This window comes from Pleurodeles waltl, chromosome 9 (assembly GCF_031143425.1).
Source record: "Pleurodeles waltl isolate 20211129_DDA chromosome 9, aPleWal1.hap1.20221129, whole genome shotgun sequence".
In the NCBI taxonomy this organism is placed as follows: Eukaryota; Metazoa; Chordata; class Amphibia; order Caudata; family Salamandridae; genus Pleurodeles; species Pleurodeles waltl.
Window position 1 is genome coordinate 51241552 of NC_090448.1, and position 21609 is coordinate 51263160.

Genomic DNA, 21609 nt, shown 5'->3' on the forward strand with positions numbered 1-21609 from the left:
CCTTTGTCAACCAGATAGGCGAAAATGAAAAATGTTGTGTGTTGGGAAGCTTTACCAACTAATGCGAGCCACTCGGGCTCGAACACACACTTACTGAGCAATTTTCTTGGTTAAAAGTCTCACTGTGACTACCTCCTTAGCGATTGGCTTGAACATGTCGTGTGTGTAAAGGGCTTTCCTGCTTCTTCAACAGGTGAGTGGGGAGTGAAGACTGAGGACAAGGCCGGGGCTGAGTGCACCACTAAGACTTGAGGCACCGGCCGGCCACTGTGGTGGTCTCCATGGAAATGTGCTCTCCTGAACCTGTCGTGTAAGATGCCTCCTTGTCACTGAGTCGGGAACAGCCTTCGGGACTCCTATTCAAGGGCTCTAGTATGGGTTACATTGTTTGAGAGGCAGGGCAGAGGCTAGGACCGGTCTTGGGGTCTGACCACCCAATGAGCTTGATGCTTCTGTGGATTCAGCGCGTGTCGGGGATCCTTCATGTGTGGCCTGCGCTGTTGATGCATTTAGCGGGGTGGTAGTAACTAAACCATTGCTTCACTATGGGCGTATGGGGCCAGGGCCTACCATTTGAGCGTTTAATTTATTTTCTCACCAGACTTGAGCCTCTTTCCAGCCTTTTTGCAGCTGCCACAGGCCCATAGACACACATGCGTCTGTATATATGTCATGGGCGTAACAAAGGCCTCTGCAGGCCCCCCAGTGGAGGGGTGGGGGTTTGGGGGGGGTTTATCTCCCGGAGGTCTCCTCAGCACAGATCCTGGCCTGAGTGAGTCCGGCGGGTGGGCCCCATCCAAGTTGTGTTGGGGTGGGGTGGGGGGGGAGACTTCCAGTTTTGTTAGGCTACTGATAAATGTATGACCGTCCACCTCAAGACTTGTTACTTTCCCGCTCCCGAAGCATACAGCGTAACCTTCGTGGCACTCTTGGCTCCACCCAACCATGTTAATTTCCTCAGGGCAGCAAGCAGTGTGCGTGGCACGCACTGGGAGGTTACATTTACTGTTCTAACTCTTATCATTGGAATGTTTGTTTGGGGAAAGTGTGACTTCTCTAAATAGACAAATTATCAACTATTCTAACGGTAAAAAGAAAAGCACCAAGTATTTTATAACAGCATTGAAAAGTTGAAGTGTTGCAACGGAGAAAATGCCTCAAATCCAAGAATCCCTCCCTGTTGGGATGCGAGCACCGCCATTTTAACGGAACCTTGAAGCCGCTTGCTCAGTGCGGCTTGTTAGATTCTCTCTTTAACCCAGGTTCCAGCTTGGATTTGTAACTTTGGAGGATCAGAGAGCCAGCTGCCTGCTGGGTCATCGGCCTGGTGCTCTCACAGCCTCTGCGGGGTGCAGCGTTGGCGGACTGCTTGTCCCGGACTCGCCCAGCAGAGGGTCCGCAGCGCAGTGCTTCAGACCTTTGATGGAGACGCGCATTGCTCCTGGCTGCCCTAATGAATACACCTTCCACACGGTACATCTCTTGCGCTATATTTTTCACATCTGTCCCACTTTGTGTAAATAGATGTGATTGCACAGCTCTGCCGGCTGCACAAAGAGCTACGTCATTAGGAGGAGCCGGACTCCTGTTGTTGCGGTGGTATTTGGTCAGTTTCGGTTTCAAGCAGACGTTTGGCCTCTTGCTGCAGCCCACACTAATCGCTAGCACAGATCAGCAAGTGCTGCGCGTGACGCACAACTGGAGCGCTACGTGGATTGTGTATGCACAGAGGGGGCGAATAGTGTGACCCAGGCTAAATGTGTGTCTATGGGTTAGGGGAGCTGTTTACAAATAAGACTAAAGCTGCCAACGGGCCCACAAAAAGTTCATTCTTTCTGTGTTATTTTTGTGATGGTTGTGCATTGAATGATGGGAGGTGTGTGTGTGTGGGGGGGGGGGGGGCAGTGGTGGCTTTAAATACTTTCCAACCAGCACAGGGGCTAGAAGGGGAAAAGACTCAACTGATAAAGCACTTTTCTGCCTCAAGCCAACAAATCTGAGCCATGCGCACTGCCTCAAGGCAGACTTCTATGAAAACCACCCAACACCACATATTCTTTCCTAGTTAGATTCTCCACTCTCCGCCCTTCAGCAAGGTCCTGGGACCAGTGGCAGAACAGGTCCCCAGATGCTCTAAGACAACTAACTGTGGCACTCTCCTCCCACTGCTTGCACCCTCTCATATTACATAACTCATCACCTGTTCAATAACTGTATGGATAACATCCTTAATGACATCTGAAAAGACGCCATAGATGACAACTCTGTGCGTGGCGGGGGCACCAGTGGTAGTTACTTTAAGGCTCGAGTTTTAGTTACTTGAGAGAACTATAACTGGTGAATTTCAGTGGTTTTGTTTTATTGAAATATGTGAACTGACATTTTCACGTAACTATAAAGCCTGTTAAAACTTTTTTTTTTTTTTTTTTTTGACTGAAAAAGTGCGCACACTCTCTCTCTCTCAGTACATTTATGGTTATGAATTAAAACTGAAGAAACACCAACATTTTCCACTTACATTTAACTAGTACAACAGCCTTGCAAACAATCTCGCACACCAGATGCAATGCTTATGACCTCGCAAAATGTACACTAATCAGAAACACCTGAAAACACAGCATCATTACTTAACAAGACATACCAAATCCAATAATTAATGCTGTATCCCTTGTGGTCACATAGGCTGTGTTAATGATATCATGATGCTAACCTCACCTGTGTCATTAATGGTTAGATCTGTCACGTCAAGGCTGAGGTCGCGAGTATTACATTGGCGGTGCAGCTCAGGTTTACAAGGCTCTTGAGCGAGTTCCAGGTTGTAGAGCTTAACTTAACTTGCAGATTTTAGTAGCTTTTTTTTTAGTTTACATTTTTAACGAGGAGAGAACAAATATATAAAATTAAAGCATATTAACCATTTGTACTGTTAAATGCTGGCCTGGCCTTTTCAGCTGTGTTTACAAGCAGTCTGCATGCACACTCACTGTAGGCCAGTTGTTAATGCAACAGGGATGGCTGCTTCACGTGACCAGACAGTGCTTCCAGTCGTGTTTTTATTATTTTTAAATCATTGGTCCCAGGTTTGAGTGTAATTAGTGCCCTGGAAGCAAGCCAGCATCACAGCATGCAGAAAGCATCAGGTTGCCAAGTGAAGGCCCATCACTAGAAGCATGGTTTCCCTGATGACTTGGAATGAGGTGGCCAACCTAGGGACTTTCAAGACTTATTTCTAGAAATGAAATGGAGATGTGGATACCAGCATCTTCCTCACCCTGATTCAGGGGGGGTGATTAAGCCACTCTTCAAGAAGAAGCAGGCCTCAGTTTGCTCCTTCCCAATGGCATCTATGTTTAGGAAGTTCTCATGATGTTGATATTCCAATTTCCCTCGCACTCATACAACCAAAACAAATCTATGCCTGAGTAGGACTAAAACTCTTCTGCGCTACATACATTTTTGTGCTAATGTTCATGATTGTTCCCTCTAAATAAAAAATGAGACTTACCACATGGTCGCCACCTGTTTGGGTTCTGTTGCACTTTTGACCAGTGTGTGGAAGTTCTCCCCGGGCTGTTGACTAGTTTTTGACGTGGCTTTGCAGCACGTAGCGGGCCTATGAAGACTACATATGTCAAAACACGTGTGGGGCTGGTTTCTTCAACATTTCAGTATGTGGTTTAGATGTTGACTGAAAAGGACGTCCATATCCAAAGAGCCTGCCCATTTCCCTTACCACTGCATCCCTTCTGAATATTCTTGTACCTTCCCCATGGAGCGACCGTGCTATGCTTGTCTGCCTCTGTGCCATTGGTCTGCTCCGCAGTAGAGTTATACTGTACTTTGCTTGAGGCAGTGAGTCTGGGACTTGGATCCAGATCTCTTACCGCTGCATCCTTGCCGATAGGTCTACCGCCTTTCTGCTTCTTATGGAGAATCTGTTCTACCCTTGTCTCTTCTCTGCCATTGGGTAGCTTTTCCGCAGTGTTATAGCGCACTTTGTTCGAGGCCATGAGTCCGGGTCTTGGTTCCGTACTCTTTTTTTTTTTTTTTTTTTTTGCTGCATCCCGCCAACAGGGCTACAGCCTTTCTGCTTCCTAAGGAGAACTTGTACTACCCTCGTCTCTTCTCTGCCATTGGGTAGCTCTTCCGTAGTGTTATAGCGCACTTTGGTCAAGGCCATGAGTCCGGTTCTTGGATCTGTACCCTTTTCTGCTGCATCCCGTGACAGGTCTACAGCCTTTCTGCTTCCTAAGGAGAACCTGTTCTACCCTTGTCTCTTCTCTGGTATATTGGTCCTGTTTCTGGAAGGGTACAGGATGAACTCTCTGCATTGCACATTCCAGAATTCCATCAAGTTATCCATCATCCTATTTGTATGTACATCACAAGCAGCTGTTTTATTTTCTGTGGACCTCCTTTCCTGCATCATCCTCTTCCTACATACATCCACCTCCTGGGTCATTTGCTTCCATCTGTATAATTTCTTCTTTCCTTCTGCCGACTTGACTTCTATTGATCACTTGTGTCAAATATTCTTACACTATACATCTGTCTTCCTTTGTTCCCTCAATATTGTGTTTTTGCTTACATCTTGGCCTGTCTTAATCTTCTACAACCTGTCTGTTCTGGCTTGCTTTCTTTTACCTACATATTTTTCTGTATCATTTACTGGCCTAAATCACCTCTTGTCTTAATCTCTTCATTCTCTTTACTTCCTGATCAGGCACCTCCCACACCACACTGTATCCCTTTCTCAAAGCATCATTTCCTGTAGTCTAGATTATGTCTAGTTTGCTTCCTGCACCGTTCCATTTAGTCTGTTCCACCCTCCTCAGTTCTTGCATCTGTCCATTACATGCCATCATTACCCTGTGGTTCCCTTCCATTTACATCACGTATCCATCATTCTGTTCCTTCTACATCGATTCCTGCATTGTTGGCTCCCAGGGACATCCCTCCTGATCTTCGGTCAGGATCTGTTGCTGTATCATTCCCTTCTGTCTACATTACTTCAGTATCATTCTCTTCTATATACAACACTTCTTGTTATTACCCTCTCCCACGTCACTTCCTATGTGTATATTTTCTCTGTGCATCACATTGTGTACCACTTTCTTCTGCTCTCATCACTTACACCATGGCTACTCACATTTTCTCAGGGGCCACAAAGTTTGGTCTGTGATGTGATAGAAGGTGGCGGTCAGGGTTGGTGGTAAAGTGGGTGTAAGGGAAGCGAGGCGTATATATCTAGTGTCTAAATTGGAAAATGTGAATCCAAAAACTTGGGAATAATCCCAGCTCCTCCACTTAATCAAATTGTCTGATCCTAGGCAATTTTTTCAAAATTAATTTTCCTTCCTTTTTCTTTATCACAAGAGGACCTCGAAATACATGACTTCAGGATGTATGCTGCACAAAACCATCTCCTGAGTTTGATTCAATAAACTATAATTTTGTTCATGTATTACAGAAACCCAGGCCACCTAAGGAGTGCACATAACAGCGTACTTGCCTCTTAGTACACTGCTGCCATTGTTGTTGGGGTGGAGAATGTTTCTGAATTCATGTTTGAAAACTATCACTTCTAAAAAATACAAATACCTCCGAATCCACTGATATAATCTGATGTACTAAAGTGAAATTGTTTCTGCATGTGAGTGAAATACACATTGGAATTTTGAACAGACTTTATCATACATTTACACTTTTGTTGCAAGATGTCTTTAAACGCCCACCATTTTATTTAATACAATTTTAATGCTTGTGCTGAGGTGAGTAAACAGCAGCCCATTGCTTCCCTTAACACGGGGGCTGCATGTGAAGGTCAGGAGGGCCGCACTTTGAGTATCACTGACTTACACGATCATTCCATTCTCTCTTCTTTATATCCTGCATCATTCCTCTTGCTAGGCATAACAGTGTATGCAGAAATAATTAGAGCTGGTGAAAGAACGTTTTTCGCCAAATTAAGGGACAGACAAGAATGCCAGGTTTAGTTTGGGAGGCTTACCTGTATTCTCATCAGAGACATTTTTTGCGTCCCTGAGGTTTCCCAGGAGCATCCTGGGTGGCTGCTTTTGTAGCATGCTAAATTGTGGGATAGATGCGCAGCATGTGAATCTAGGAAATTCAAGCTGCAAAACTATTGTTACAGGTAAGAGGCTCCTGCCTCTTCATATCCTGAGGGGAGCTGTCGTATTGGCCTTATAACCAGGAATGGGAATGGATGACCGACACCCATCCTCCTCCAAGGAACGCAGTCTCCCTGTGGCTGGCTCGCCGTCTTGCGTATGCGCTGATGTGCGACCCCAGAGTGCCTTGTCCCCAACAAGGGACTTCACGTACACCTGGGCATGCACAAGGGTATGGGCCCACTTTTGTGTGATGTCAGGTGTGTGCTGCAGGCCTCTGTCAGACCTACTACTGCTATAACCTTGACATGGTGGCTCCTAGATATCCTACAATCATCTCCCCCTCATGTAGGTAAATCTCTGTTTTTTTTACGGTACACATGTAAATGACTCCTACACATGGCCACACGCACTGGAAAATTGCCGTTGTGTAGATCAAAAATATATCGAGCCTTGCTAAATCCATAGTAAAACACAGCCTCCTGTGCAGAGGTTTCCAGGATGGAGGCTGTGTGATAACTGATTTACCATCCCGAAAAAATATGTGAATGTTATATCGTGGTTGTGAAGAAGTACGCATTCTAAACTAGTGCAAGGCTAGTTTTTGTTAGGGTCGAGCTTGCAAGCACTCTGACCTGTTGTAATCTCTCTGTGGGCTTATAACCACGCCCCCCACTTGCTATTCATTCTTTGTTGTGCTTGTTTGAAATGCTTCATTTTTATTGGTGCATTTTGTGAAATGTCCCTCCTTTGTGTGCTGAATTCCTTCCCAGGCGATTTCACTAAGTGAACATTTTTGTTGGCCATCAAACTACGTCACGCTTCCTCGTGTTCCAGCAAGTGATGGCCCCTTCTTTGGTTTGCCTTTCATCATAGCCAATCTTTTCTAGACGTTCACGCAGGGTGCCAGTAACTCTCATGCCCTGGCGACTGGGGCGCTTTGAATTGACTTGCTTTTGTCAACTGTTTTACTTTTCATTTTCTATTTGTGGCAAGTAAAGTCCAGTTAGGAATTTACAAGGCGAATAACTCTAACTCAGGCAAACGCGCATTGCAAATGCTTGTTTTTATTTTCCACTCCTCTTGGATGCGCTCATTATTATATTTTATTTTAGGCCAAGCAGAGGGGCGTAATCCGTTTATCACCCCTTTCAACATAGGAAAGTCCCCCAGAATTCAAAATGAGCTAATAATTACAAAACTGCATGCGTAATTTCGCTTCCTTCCCTTTGGGTGTGTGCCCAGAGAAAGGCTGTATTTTTAATAATTTCCAGGAGAGCCCCTTGATTCTGGGCCTGTGCAGTGCGGCAGATTTGAATTTGCTGTTGTTTACCCAGGCCTGTTGGCTTGTAACACACCTGTTTGGGGGCACCACGGGGCTTGACCCACCGTGCCCCCGCATGTTACCCGGGTGTAACCAGGAACACCGCAGCCCCATTAAACAAACAAACTACATCTCGTCTCTCAGTGAGAAATGTCTGCCCGCTCTCCGGTGCAATGCTCATAAAGCCACCGTCAAATGGTGCGTGAAAGCAGCTGTCAGGAAGATGGCGTCCAAGAGGTGCATTCTCTAAGTGTGTTATTTCGCTGGCCGCTTGCAATCTTGGAACCTAATGCGGGCCCGAGGGGTCGAGGAGGTGGAAGGGGCGGCGAGGGAAGAGCCTGGGCTATCCAGCTGCTCCTGGAGGGCCCGGGATGCGGGGATGATGGATAGCCTCTTACCTGGGCGCCATCACTCGACCAAGTTTTCCCATTACAGGCAGGAGATGGCGAGGGGCTGTTCGGATGTCAGCTTGTTGGAGGCATACCGAAAGTGAGTGATGACTGCGAAGGCTTGGGGCGGCCATCTTCTCCGCAGGCCTGCTCTTCGCGCCAACAGAGACAGCTCCTGACACTAAGGTAGACCGTTCCTGACACCTGAGGCCAGTCGTCGCATGTGAAGAGAAGACAAAATGGCTGCTTGTCTGGAACATATCCATGCGTTTTTGGGGGGCAGGCAGTTTTTCAAACCCAGATAGCGCAATCCGATGCAACTTGTGATATTCATGGGGATGGCTTGGTGGACATACATGTAAGGGTGGTCAGACCCACATACGTGCCACAGAGACGAGCTAAAATATGGGAGGGATCATTCTCCCTCATGTCACGCAGAGCATTCAGAAAACAGGGGAAGTGTTCAAAAATCGAGGGTGCACATGAATGGATCTGGGGTTATTTTCCTGCTAATTGAACTAATGCCCAAATATCGTGCCGAGTCGGGTCAGTCTTGGATTGACATTTGTGTAGGATTTCACACCCATGTGTCTTTTTGCAAATCTTTTCAGCCCTTGCCCCAGTGTAACTTGCCACGCCCCCTCCATATCACACTGAATGACTGTCTCGATGGACAGCTGTCTGCGTGTACCCCTGCTTTAACACATTCTGGGGAGACTGACCCCTTTGGGAGTGCGGATGAGTTCCAAGGAACCAGCCTTACATGTTGAAATGACACTTTCTGATAGATAGAAATCATTTTGCTCATAACTCCTTTTTTTCCAGACTTCAGAGGAGCAATGCATTTAATTTGTCTTCGCAGTTGCAACAGTTGTAGATGAAAATTGAGACGTAGTTGCAGACCGGACTGGCCATCCTGTCACTGGCATTTCCCCAGTGGGGCTGCAGGTTGTGATGCTCCATTGGAGCTGAATGGGCTGCCATGATGTAACCATACTCAACCATGCACCTTCGGATCCATATTAGTAGAGGTTTCCTGTAGTGTGGTGCCAAATGTAACATTTTCTTTGAAATACTGTAACTTATATGTGTGCTCTGAATAAATGTAGTGTGTGTACTTTTTAGGTACCAAACCCTAAAAGTACTACTCGTAAGGTGTGCATGAGCACCCCGATAACAAAGCACATTGTCTCGTTGAGACCCTCTTGTATATTCTGATGTGCAATACGCCGCTGGTGGCCCTACAGCGCAGATCTGTAAATCGGGTAGAGATGGACTTACCCAAGATCGATTCCCAGTGGTAGAGCCGATAACTGGCGGCTCCCAGCTTGAAATCCATTGATTGAACTGCTGTGCATCAAATAACTTCCTACCAGATGAAAAACCACGACTTCGTTGCGCAGTTTCTCGTGCTATTGTATTCCCGCCCGAACCAATGTTGAATTGTTAGCATCTGCAACGCGCCTCCCAACTACTCACTGCCGCGCATGCTGCTTTCTGTACTGTTATTGAATAATCAATAGCAAAGCACATATAAAGAAATTCAGGGAGGCATTGACTAGAACATAAAGAGACAAAAAAGAACATATTTTCCCTAATCAATGAAAGGCAGAACGAGAGGGAGATTGCACACAACGTGCCATAACGAGCTCTATTTGTAAAGCTTTCCTTGACAATGCGCTTCCTTCTCTCGGCTTGGTGACTGCACGCCAAGCGGGAAGGCGTGTTGTGCCAACGGTAGGGCTGCCACCTCACTTCATGTTGCTGGGTCACCGGGTTTCCAATCCTGGGCTTTTGTGTTGCAAATCACTGCTAACAATTGTCAGTCCAGTTGGGTCAATGGAATCAAACCATGATTCCTGTCCCAGAACACTTCAGGTTGTCGAATGAAGGCCAGGGGCTTGGGACTATGGTGTCTCCATGACTTGAGTGGAGGTGGTGAACCCTACCAGATATATGGGGTACCGGAATATGTAGTAATCTTCTGCTGATTTAGGACTGTGTGTGTTTGTCAGCAGTAACTTGTGTGTGAATTCTTTCTTTGAGGGGGTGTCGGAAACCCATTTGATGCTGTACCAAAACATTGATGGGTAGATGGGGGTTAAAATGGGAAAACATGTTCATAGTGTATCAGTCAAAGGTGCTTGGTCGAGTACTCATAAATTTGTGACCTTTGTTAGTGAATACATTGGTGGTTGTTCCTTCCATTGGGAGCGGCTGTGCACTAGAGTCCAGACAAAACCTGTCCTCCAGGGTAACTTGCAAGGCAGCATAGAAAGCCACCCCAGCACTCTGAGAAGGCCGCAGCTCTAAAATACTGAACCACTGCCCCCTAGTGTCTGTGGCCAACCATCCAACACCCATCACCACAATTGACACACAACACCACCGCCATGGTCAGCAGCTCGGGGCAAGGGAGTGGGTCAGGGGCCTGCAACACGGCCAACCCTTATGTCTAGACCCGGCCATAGGTCGCAGGAAGGCAACATGTAGAGTTTTCAGTATTTATCCCGCCACTTTCCCCTTGTGGGCGGAGCCAGAGGCTAACAAACGCACACATGATCCCGAACATCTCTATTGGACAGCTTCCCTGCTAACTTAGCGCCTTCCCTGACGCAGCCAAGGGGAGCGAGGGATCATCAGAAAAACTGCAAAGTTAGGCAAAAAGAGCAGGAAACTAAGTTTATCAGTCCTTCCACTGACATTACAAACACAGACTGGTTTTAGGTTCAACACCTCAGTGGCAGCAAATAAATAAATCCTCTTAATAAAGCAACCTCAACGATTTAAAAGGGACTGGTCTGGGTTACAAGTCTATAGAGGATACGTGAAGTTCGACTGGGTGTGTATCAACTCATCTGTCTACGTTTAAAGTTTCAGAAACAGCATTATATAGAGCCTGGGGCAATGCATTTGGCAGTTTTCAAGGGTGTATGCTTGAGCCCCAGTCCTCATAGGACATGACCAGGCCAGACATCTGTCTTGCGCCAGGCTCGAGCCTTGCTTGTCTTGCCCTTGTCCAAAACATAGTGGAAAGCGACCAGACTCTTGGTAAGGGAAATGTTCGCTAAATACGCCAGACTGCTGCCAGGACACTGACGTCATGCAAATGGTGGGCCCCACGATACTAGTGCTAATAACATAATTGGGGCACAAACAATGCTGTGGGATTCTTTTTTTTTTTTTTTGCTGAATCTGGTGTTTCGTACTGTGTACGTGTTTTGGGGCTGAGGTTGGACTCTCCTTATATCGTCCTCTTAAAAGTAGTCCATGTGGAAACATGATGTATGCCCACGGTGGTCCTCTGCTTGGAGTACCCCTTGCTGCTCTAGCTGCAGTAGAGAGATATAGATGACTAGATCACGTGCCCGCTTCCCATTCGGAATGCTTCTATTTTGCTATAATTACTGGGAGTGGGCGAAAAAATTCTGGTCCACTGGTGCAGTTTCTGCAGTTTTGCCCACTCTGAGTTCCTCTTGAAGCACGAAGTTCTGGCAAAACTCTGCCAACCTCCGCATGGCAAAGTTTTTCTCGTGCGGGGCACACCAGCGTTAAGTTGAAGAGTGAGAATTTGCTTCCCCTAGCATTATTTTTTAGAGCTTGAATGCCTCCGGGTGAGATTTGTCAACGTGAGTGGTCATGTAGAATATCTACTCGAGTAGTAGAAAGAAGCAGCGCCCTCTGGTGTGCCCGACGGTGCAGTTTGCACTAATTTTACAGAACAGAGCAAGCTCTTGGCGCTCAGGATCAGTGTGAGCAGCGCAACATATGCTGAGTGCTGCCTGCTCGCGGAACTCCGCGGAATCTTGTGGAATTTTTACATGAGCCCCCTCGCCAACATCGTACGCAAGCACGACATCATCATCACCTCCTACGCCGACGACACCCAACTTATACTCTCCCTCACCAAGGACCCCGCCAGCGCCAAGACCAACCTACAAGAGGGTATGAAGGACGTCGCAGATTGGATGAGGCTCAGCCGCCTAAAGCTGAATTCTGGAAAAAACAGAAGTCCTCATCCTCGGCAACACCCCGTCCGCCTGGGACGACTCCTGGTGGCCCACGGCCCTCGGCACCGCACCGACCCCCACAGACAACGCCCGCAACCTCGGCTTCATCTTGGACCCTCTTCTCACCATGACCAAGCAAGTCAACGCCGTGTCCTCCGCCTGCTTCCTCACCCTCCGCATGCTCCGCAAGATCTTCCGCTGGATCCCCGCCGACACCAGAAAAACCGTGACCCACGCTCTCGTCACGAGCCGCCTGGACTACGGCAACACCCTCTACGCCGGGACCACAGCCAAACTCCAAAATCGCCTGCAACGCATTCAAAACGCCTCGGCCCGCCTCATCCTCGACATACCCCGCAGCAGCCACATCTCCACACACCTGAGACACCTGCATTGGCTCCCTGTCAGCAAAAGGATCACCTTCCGACTTCTCACCCACGCACACAAAGCCCTCCACGACAAGGGACCGGAATACCTCAACAGACGCCTCAGCTTCTACGTCCCCACCCGTCTCCTCCGCTCCTCTGGCCTCGCACTCGCTGCTGTCCCTCGCATCCGCCGCTCCATTGCGGGTGGGAGATCTTTCTCCTTCCTGGCGGCCAAGACCTGGAACTCCCTCCCCACCAGCCTCAGGACCACTCCGCTTTCTGGAGACTCCTAAAGACCTGGCTGTTCGAACAGCGATAAACCCCCCCCCTTTTTCCCCTAGCGCCTTGAGACCCGCACGGGTGAGTAGCGCGCTTTATAAATGTTAATGATTTGATTTGATGTAACTCCATGGAATTCCAGGTAGTGGAACCCCAGGAATTCCGCTCATCCCTAATTAATCGGGTACTAAATTTTGCCCAGCTATTTTATGATCCTAGACTTTGAGATGGTTGCTGACATTCAGGGGACATAGTACAACTAATTAGTACAAAAGTCAATATTTGTATAATTATGCGACAGCCAGTCTTGGCGTTGCTCTTAAAGCACCAGTAAAATATAGTAAACTAACTATATTTATATAAAAAATATTCTTAGTGTGTGCCTGACCAAATGTGAATTTTTGATAATGATGTATTAAATGCTAAATTAAACTGCAGAACATGATAAAATGTTTGGGCTTTGTAAGATTCCACGTGTTCACTTCACCATTGCTATCTTGTGAAACACAGCTCTTGGGAGATGGGCAGGTCGCTTGTGCACAGCTATCATCCAGGGGCACCATGAATTCAATGCATACAGGAAAATACTGATTTGCTCCTTCCAAACGGATGAAAACCCTTAGAAACATCTGCCTAGTCCCTAATGTTGCAAGAGCACAATCCGAATGCAATGAGGTTATTTTGAATAGTTTGAAGCGTATTGTTTTGATCCATACATGTAGATGACCGCCCCAACCTTTTTGGGATGTTGGGTCTCTTCTGCCCACCCGCTGGATTATAAGCAGTTAGGTCCCTACCTCCATCCTCAGGCGACCTGTAATCGAGGCGCGAGGCCGCTAGATGTGAATACCGTCTTTGGACAGTTACAGGCTGGGATGTGTTGAGAAGAACCCAGAGTCCCAAATGAGACGTGTCGGAGAACAAATTGGAAATGCCAGTTTCACTTAGGTTGCTGCGCTCTGCTCATCACAGCTAAATCTTGCCTCTGTTTCTTTTGTTTTTTTTTACTTTTCTCATGCAGAGTGATGGTCTTGAATTGCCTGCCTATTGCCCTCCCGCAAGGTTACAGCCCTAGTCGACACAACACAATGTCTTCTGACGAGAAGATTGTTCCGAGGGCGCCATTTGAACTTCTAAAGCGTACTGGAACATATTCAAGTACCCTGTGATTTCCTGTTGAAAGTACAATACTCTGCAGTCCTCACTCATCTTAGTTTTGTATCCCATGGGAAGAGTTTGGGACCAAAACATCATAGAAGAGCTCCAGTCCTATTCAGCTTCATCGTGCGGGGTTGAGTTTCTTAAGACCTGCGGCTACGACTTTCTTATAGAGTGCCTGCAGTTGCCTTTCCTTCATCTCAAAAGTTGCAATTAATACCCAGTATGAACGTTTTTAATGTGCTCTGGTGTAAAAGGGATGAATTGTCATCTGGGTAAGGTACGCCCATTTCCACTCCATCTTACATGGAGGAGCTTAGAAGGCTCTTCCTAGAATATCATGCTTCCTTCGCTTCCGTGGGGCATAAAATACTATAAATTTATCAAATGGAAAATGCTTCATAGATCTTTCAGTCTAAATGTGATTGAATTACTTCGCCACGGATCCATCTTTTTGAAATACGTTCGGGGCTCACAACTTTGTGCCAAGAACTGAAGGTTTAGTAGCCCCCAGATGAAAAGTTTAGCCATTTCAGATTTTGGAGGTTGACCTTACAGCTTAACTCCTCCTCCACTTGGCATCCTTTCTCTCTGGGGTGGACAGGCCTCTTCATAATTGCCACAAGAACTGTGCCACACCTAGAGTGTGACCACAACATACATTGTTTTTAGAGCGACCATAGGACATCTTCTCGGCACCCATCTCAACAAACTAACCCCTTGAAGATATTAAATGTGAGAGGTGTTTTACATTGTAAAAAAAAAAAAGCACATCAACAGCACTCTCATACAAGAAACACACCCTGGAAACAGATAGACTAAATGGAGAGGGTGGTTATGGTAGTTGGGAGTTGCTATAGGGACCATGAATGACGTCTCATCGATGTCCACTAACACAGTATACCATGGTGTCGTGATCCTTTTCCACAAAAAATTAGCCCTTAAAATATTACTACCTTGGAAGGATCCATTTGACTGATGCATATTTCTCAAGATTAAGTTGGCCAACGACGTGATGATCATTGGGTCAGTAAACGCACCCAACTTTTCAAGAGTCTCTTTTTATAGAACCATTGACCCACCTCCTCATGGAATTCAGCAAAACCAGGCACAGAATAGGCGAGGACTGGATCTTCTCTTTCAAACACCTCTAGCAGGACCCCCCTTACAGAAATAATTATTCTGACAGCACATTAATGGATAATGTCGAACCAGACCATGAATTTGTAGGTACTCGGCGTCTTCACCGTCTCAGAGAGATTACACATTCCTCTTGAGTGTCCATTGGTTGGGCTCTAAGTGTTTACTTCCTGACCTTAGGCTTGAGAAATAGATTATATATATATATATATAGATATATAATAAAATATAGTGGGAAATTCTAAAACATTGAACATCTGATCATGCCCCTACTACTCTGAACATAGATTATAGGGTGAATTCTCGCATCCCTGCTCATCTGGCGCATGAATACTTCTGAAGATTAACTGTGACCTCCACCAGCAACCTATTCATTCTGTGGCCCTTCAGCAGTTCCTTTGCGTTAGTGATAAAGTTGACCTAAAAGGCTCCCCAATGAGAGAAACTGCCCTACCCTGCAAAAGATCCTCTTTAAGACAGACATCTAGAGTTGTCCCTTAGATCTCTCACCAGCAATATGTCCCACATCCTACGATGGAAGGACTGCACCATCCAATCTAGGAAAAGGTGACCCTAAACTCACTGTAAACTGACAAGACGGAATATGCGCTACATATACTGTGCTGGTGTCGGTATGAACAGTGTGAGAAAGTGGGCAGACTGATAGCTTTCCAGTTGAAGCAGAGGTAGTCACAAATGGTTGTTTGTGTTTTGCGTGATACGATTGGCACCCTTCCAACACGCACGCAGGATATAGTCAACACCTTCGGAAAACATGCATCACGGCTGATGAGGAAGACTTCCTTGCCAAAATACTCGATCGCTAGTTTAATGGCGGGAAAAAAATCTGCTTGATGGTGGAATTTTCCAAGAGGAAATTAGAGAGCATATGGCTCTCCTCAATAACAAATCACCTGGGAAAAATGGATACTCTGGCAAAATTTACAAAATTTGGGGCAGTAAAGTCATTAACATGTTCCACAGCGGCTTTCAAGGAGAAACAAGACATTGGACGGTTCCACTCTTTCTGTAATAGAGCATTAATAACAGTGATACTCAAAGGAAATAAACATCACCTGCAACCCACTATCAACCTATTTCAGTAATTAGACGTGAACGTCCTGGCTACAATGCTGGCAGATTAGTCATTCCCACACTGATCCATGACCCAGAAATAGGCTTTGCCCCAGGTAGACATTCTAGACTCCACCTAGACCTCATCTCAGAACATTCTTATTGGTTATGGAGGTCATAATACTCCCTAAATCTGACCCTAGATCCTTCGACCGAGTGGGGTGGGGTTATCTATTCAGAACCATAGAAAGGTTTAATATGGGAGGTGCGCTCCCATTGCAGGTTAAATCGGTCTGTGATATCCCTATAGCACAAATGACCTGCGGTGGGTTCTTATCAGACTCACTCCTGAAAGAGAGGAACCAAACAGGGGTGCCCCCTATTACACCTGCTGTCCCTTCTACCGCAAGAACCATTAGCCGTGGCCTTAAGACAGACTCAAACCACAACTGGGGTTCAGACATCAGCGGGAGGAGTTAAAGTTCTGCTTTACACAGATATTATCCTAGCATTAATCAGTGATGAAATCTCATTGATTTCGAAGTGAAAATCAATCCCACAGCACCACAAGAGGCAGCTAGATCCTTAGATCATATAGCTTTAGATGGCTCACACATAACCTTAAATACTTGGGAATCCTTTTGAACACAAGGCTTAAGGATGTGGAAGAAGATAATTTCTCTCTTACAGAGTTAAATAAAAAGTCAAATTGTGAGATTAAACACTTCCTGTGGGATGGAGTCAGCCCAAGAGGTAACCTTGCAAAACCATATATACACATGACTTCAGGCGCCCTTAGACTGGGCATATTGAAACGTGTTAATGCCAAACACTCACAGCTCATCACTTACCTGTTCTGGTTTTCCTGATGCAGGGTACTTCTGTGAGAGAGCTGGGCTGAGCCTAGGTCCCTGTGGGGTATGTGGAAGTTGTCGCTGGTTCAGGTAGGCTGGTCCGGTGTTGTGGAGGGCTTTGTGTGCGTGGATCTTGAGTGATTCTTTTCTCTATGGGGAGCCAGTGCAGTGTATGTAGGTGTTGCGAGATGTCAGTATTTGGTTAGGTTGAGGTTCAGTCTGGCGGCGGCGTTCTGAATGTTTTGCAATTTGCGAGTGAGGTTTTTGTTGATTCCAGCGTAGAGTGCGTTGCCGTAGTCCAGTCTGCTGGTGATGAGGGCGTGTGTGACAGTCTTTCTATGTTCGAGGGGGATCCATTTGAAGATCTTGCGTAGGAGGCAGAGGGTGCAGAAGCAGGTGGAGGTGACTGAGTTGATTTGATGGTTCATGCTGAGGTTGGGGTCCAGGATGATTCCGAGGTTGCGGGCTTGGCTGGCTGGGGTGGGTGGGTTTCCGAGGGTGGGTGGCCACCAGGAGTCTGCTCAATGCGTTGGGTTGAGGGCCCATGATGAGTACTTCTGTCTTGTTTGTGTTGAGTTGAAGGCAGCTGTCTCTCATCCAGTTGGCAACTGCTTTCATGCCTTCGTGGAAGTTGTGTCTGGCCTCGTTGGGTTCATTGGAGAGGGAGAGGATGAGTTGGGTGTCGGCGTAGGAGATGTTTATTCTGTAGCTTCTGACGAGGGTGGCTATCAGGGCCATGTAGACGTTGAACAGCGTGGGGCTGAGGGAGGATCCCTGGGGCACTCTGCAGGTGGTGGGTGTGAGAGCTGCAAGGAAGGGGGCGAGTCTCACTCATTGCATTCTGCCAGAGAGGAAGGATTGGATCCAGTCGAGGGCCTTGTCTCCGAGGCCGGCTTTGTGGAGTCTTCTTATCAGGGTCTGATGTGAGACTGTCAAAAGCTGCCGAGAGGTCTAGTAGGATGAGTGCCGCTGTCTCTCCTTTGTCCAGTACGGAGCAGATGTTGTCTTTTGCGGCCAGAAGGGCTGTTTCCGTGCTGTGGTTTAACCTTAATCCGGATTGGGAGATGTTGTGGTCTTCTTAAAACTTGGTGAGTTGGCTGTTGACTGCTTTTTCAATGACTTTATCAGGAAATGGAAGTAGGGAGATGGGCATGAAGTTTTTGAGGTCGGTGGGGTCTGCCGAGGGTTTCTGTTCGGTTTTGGTTTGACCTCCTGAACATCAGCTGTTATGATGAACCATGGATTACTGGGCTGACGTTTTTACTGTTACCCAGAAATCTTGGCCATTCTATTCCATCTCTTATCAGTGTCTTTCCTGTTAATGTGTCCTGCTTTTCTTGACTGCCGAAGTCTTTGACTACACACACTGATGTATTGTGCAAGCAAAGAAGGTAGGAGCACAACACCTGTGATGTTTATCATCTGGGTCAGGGAGCAAGTACATATAGATTTGTAGTTAGGACCTACAAGGCCATCTCACAGGAACCACCAATGAGAGTTGGAACACGCCAAAGTTCTTGTGGAGGGAGATATCAGGACCATTGAAATGGAGAAAATGACAATGTATCAGAGAGGGGAATGTGGAATGCATCTTGTTTTCACCTTCCATTTTGTAACACTTAATATGGGCTTGAAGAACGTCTCGTGGCCTACGCAGAACGTGCCATAACCACAAGGCTTGAAAAATGAAAGGAAATCATGACACCATGGTGTGTACGTAACAAGTTATTGCGTTTATTACCTGATTTCTTAAGTCAGCGCCCTTTTGTAGTTGTGTACTGTAGATTAATGATTGGATACATGGTTGGAAAGCCCCTATGCTAGGAATGCCTGACTGGCTGGTTTAAATGAAGCAGCTGTAACAAAGTATATATAAAGTCTGTCAAATGTCTGTTCGGGGAGACATTCCAGAGAGAGGCTGACTTCATGCCACTGTGTTATATACACATTTTACTTTGAATCTTACATTGCACATGTTTTATTGACATTTAGGATTCTACAATCCTTGGTAAAACATTGTTTGAATTAAGACTGTTAAATGTCTGCTCAGAATGTAGACTGCCAAAATCTTAACCTTCGATAAAACACCCCTTACTGGAATGTTAACCTGTTTTAAATTCTTAATTCCAGCCAAACACACTCTGAACATGCCGTAAACCTGGAGTAATTTATTGTCCTAAACCCAGTCCTAGAATATTCGGTGTTAACTATTTAGCAGTGGGTTTAGATGCTTCTAGACATGTTAGCTGGGAAGATGTTTATTATCAGGACGTCAGCAGCCAGTATTTTTCAGTAGATGCATTTGCAATCAATTCTTTGCCTGTTTTCACCTGTTGCCACTATTATATGAAGAACACTGGTTATGTAGAGTTTTCTACTTATAATTAGCAGTAAGTGTGCAGAAGTCTTAGTACTGTGGCATTAGGATAAAATTCCTATTTGCAACAGCTTTTACTTGGTGTTTTTTCTGGGCAGTTCCCATTTAAACCCTCATTTTTCAGAAATCACTTACCAATTGAAAGTCTCGCCCTTATCACAACATTTGAAAGTTTGAATTTTCATACTTTACATATTTTTGGATTGGGTCAGTTTTGATGATCCCCACTTCCTACACCAATTCCTGGCTGATCTGCTTGCTGACTCTTATCCATTTGGCTTCATCATTCTGCCATTCCGCTATCACAATGGATGCCCAGTTGCCCACCTCCGATGCCAATCTTCAGTCGATGCCGCTCATACACCGCTGAGTAGTAGTAGTAGCAGCAATTCCTTATTATGGTCTGGCCCGACAGCACAGCCGTCGCCAGGCAACTATGTGAGCATCACTAGACAAGGTCTTCGGCTCCGCCCACATGCTGGCAGACAGCTTTGCATGTTTTGCTTAAGGAGAAGTTGTGTGCTTCCCCAAAGAAGTGCTTGCCCTCCCACAGCTGTGATCATTTTGTTTATTTATCCAGCAGTCTGAGATTAAACTTTCAGGAGCACACAGGACATTGTAATGCATCAAAGTGTCTTAGATAAGGCATGTTGTTTTTGTCTGGCAGATGGGCGGCGGGCAGTCATTAACCTACAAGGATTTTTAGGTCTGCAACTTGCAACTGACCTTTTAACCTACCCCAACATTATTTTGTAGCTCTTTGCTTGCACACAGAGATATATATTTATTGCCAAAACTATTTACCTGCAACGCTTTACATTACCATACAACATTCTCTTAAATACAAACCTATTGGCTTTGCCAGTGCTGGTTATACTTTGAGCCTTCAGAAAGGCACTTAGAAGCTGGGATCCAATGCCACTGCCTCAGAGGGTAAGCTTTGAGAGTAGGTGAGAGCTTGTCTCAGAACCTCAACCATGTTCTGCTCTTCCCATCATGCCTTTGAGTCTATTAAGGGGTGGCTGGTTCCTACCCTCCGCGGCTGGAGTCCTGGACGCTGCAGCTCCCAAACCAACTAGAGTGGGCAATGAATCACACGTCTAATCGCTCCTGACGCATCTGTCATTTTCTCAATGAGAGAGAGCAGGCGCTTTCTCCAAAGGAGGTCACTACCTGTCAGGGAAAGTTCCGACTGCCGCTTCGGTCTCCCTATTGATTAACCCTCGGGCCCGGTGGAGTTGTCACTGCATGCGCATTGATAACGCCAAACTGAGGTTTGACTACGGTTTGAGAGAGGAGGGGCAGACAGATCTTCTCACCACTGCCTCACTGACATATTGGGGTCTTAAAGGAGTTTTTCAACTTTGAGGAGAATACTCCATTGAACTAATGACTAGCCATTTTGAGCCGGCGTCAATGTTCAGGCCCTGTTTCCAGCTTCCTCTCGCCAGCCCAGTTGGATGTTCATTATGTGGCCGGCGGGGGGTTCTGCTCGCTGGCGGTCTTCAGGGAAACCCACAGAGATCGTAATGAGGGCCTTTGTTTTTATATATATATATATATATATATATATGCTATGCAATACAGACATAAACTGTACGGTATACCAACTATGGCACATCTAAATATTTTTAATCATGTGTGGCACAGCTCAGTAAGCCGTGCTATTTCTTCAATTTATCGTGCGTGGCACGTCCTAGTAAGCCGCTATATATATATATATATATATATATCTATATCTATATATATATATTTATTTATTTTTTATCATGTATGGCACATCTCAGTAAGCCACGCTGTTTCTTTTCGGTTTTTGTGGTATGCATACCGTTATATAGCTCAGTAAGCCTGATTCTTTTTTGTTTATTGCATATGAGTAGGTTTGAGTCCTTCTTTTATGTCTGAGTGTTATTCGTTCTGTGATACATGTCAGTAAGCCCAGTTTTGCTCTTGTCTTTGCAGTATTCTTACGATGGTGATGACATCAGCGACCTCCCTGTGAACCTGTCCGTGGTATGGAATGGGAACTTTGTCATTGACAACCCCCAGAACATCCAAGGTATGTGGGTTGGATGAAGGTATTGCATTGTTCCCTGGAATCCGGCTGAAGATGGGTAGCGCATGCATAGATCATGTATTGGACATGTGCGTGTACCATGTGCCTCACTTTAATTTCACTTACTTGAGTTCGTCTCCCAGCACGACTTGCAAATGGCGCACAAATGTAATGAAAACTTCACTCCTTTGCATGCACTTATCACATGCTACATGCACAGTTAACATGCACTTCACCTGTGGCTGAATCCTGCTCCCTTCACATGCTAGAAGCGTTTATTGCATTCTGCACCAGTCCATAATGTACACCAACTCTAGATTAGTGTGTGGAATTAATCTGCACATAAACACCAGTTCATCACGTACTGCACAAAGCACTTGACGTGCCTCTCACAGCTTTGCTCACAATCGTGTTTCACATGTACAAAGTGGCAGCTGACTAAGCGCTGA

The 21609-nt window shown here is 46.1% G+C and overlaps 1 protein-coding gene across 5 annotated transcripts in view; it reads left to right on the forward strand.

Annotated features, from left to right (window-relative positions):
• Positions 1-21609, forward strand: part of PLXNA1 (plexin A1) — a 559827-nt gene that overhangs the window by 420152 nt on the left and 118066 nt on the right. For all 5 annotated transcript variants that reach the window (XM_069206269.1, XM_069206270.1, XM_069206267.1 and 2 more), the window contains exon 11: positions 21067-21163. In XM_069206269.1, coding sequence (XP_069062370.1) covers positions 21067-21163 — 97 coding nt within the window. The remainder of the gene's footprint in view (positions 1-21066; positions 21164-21609) is intronic.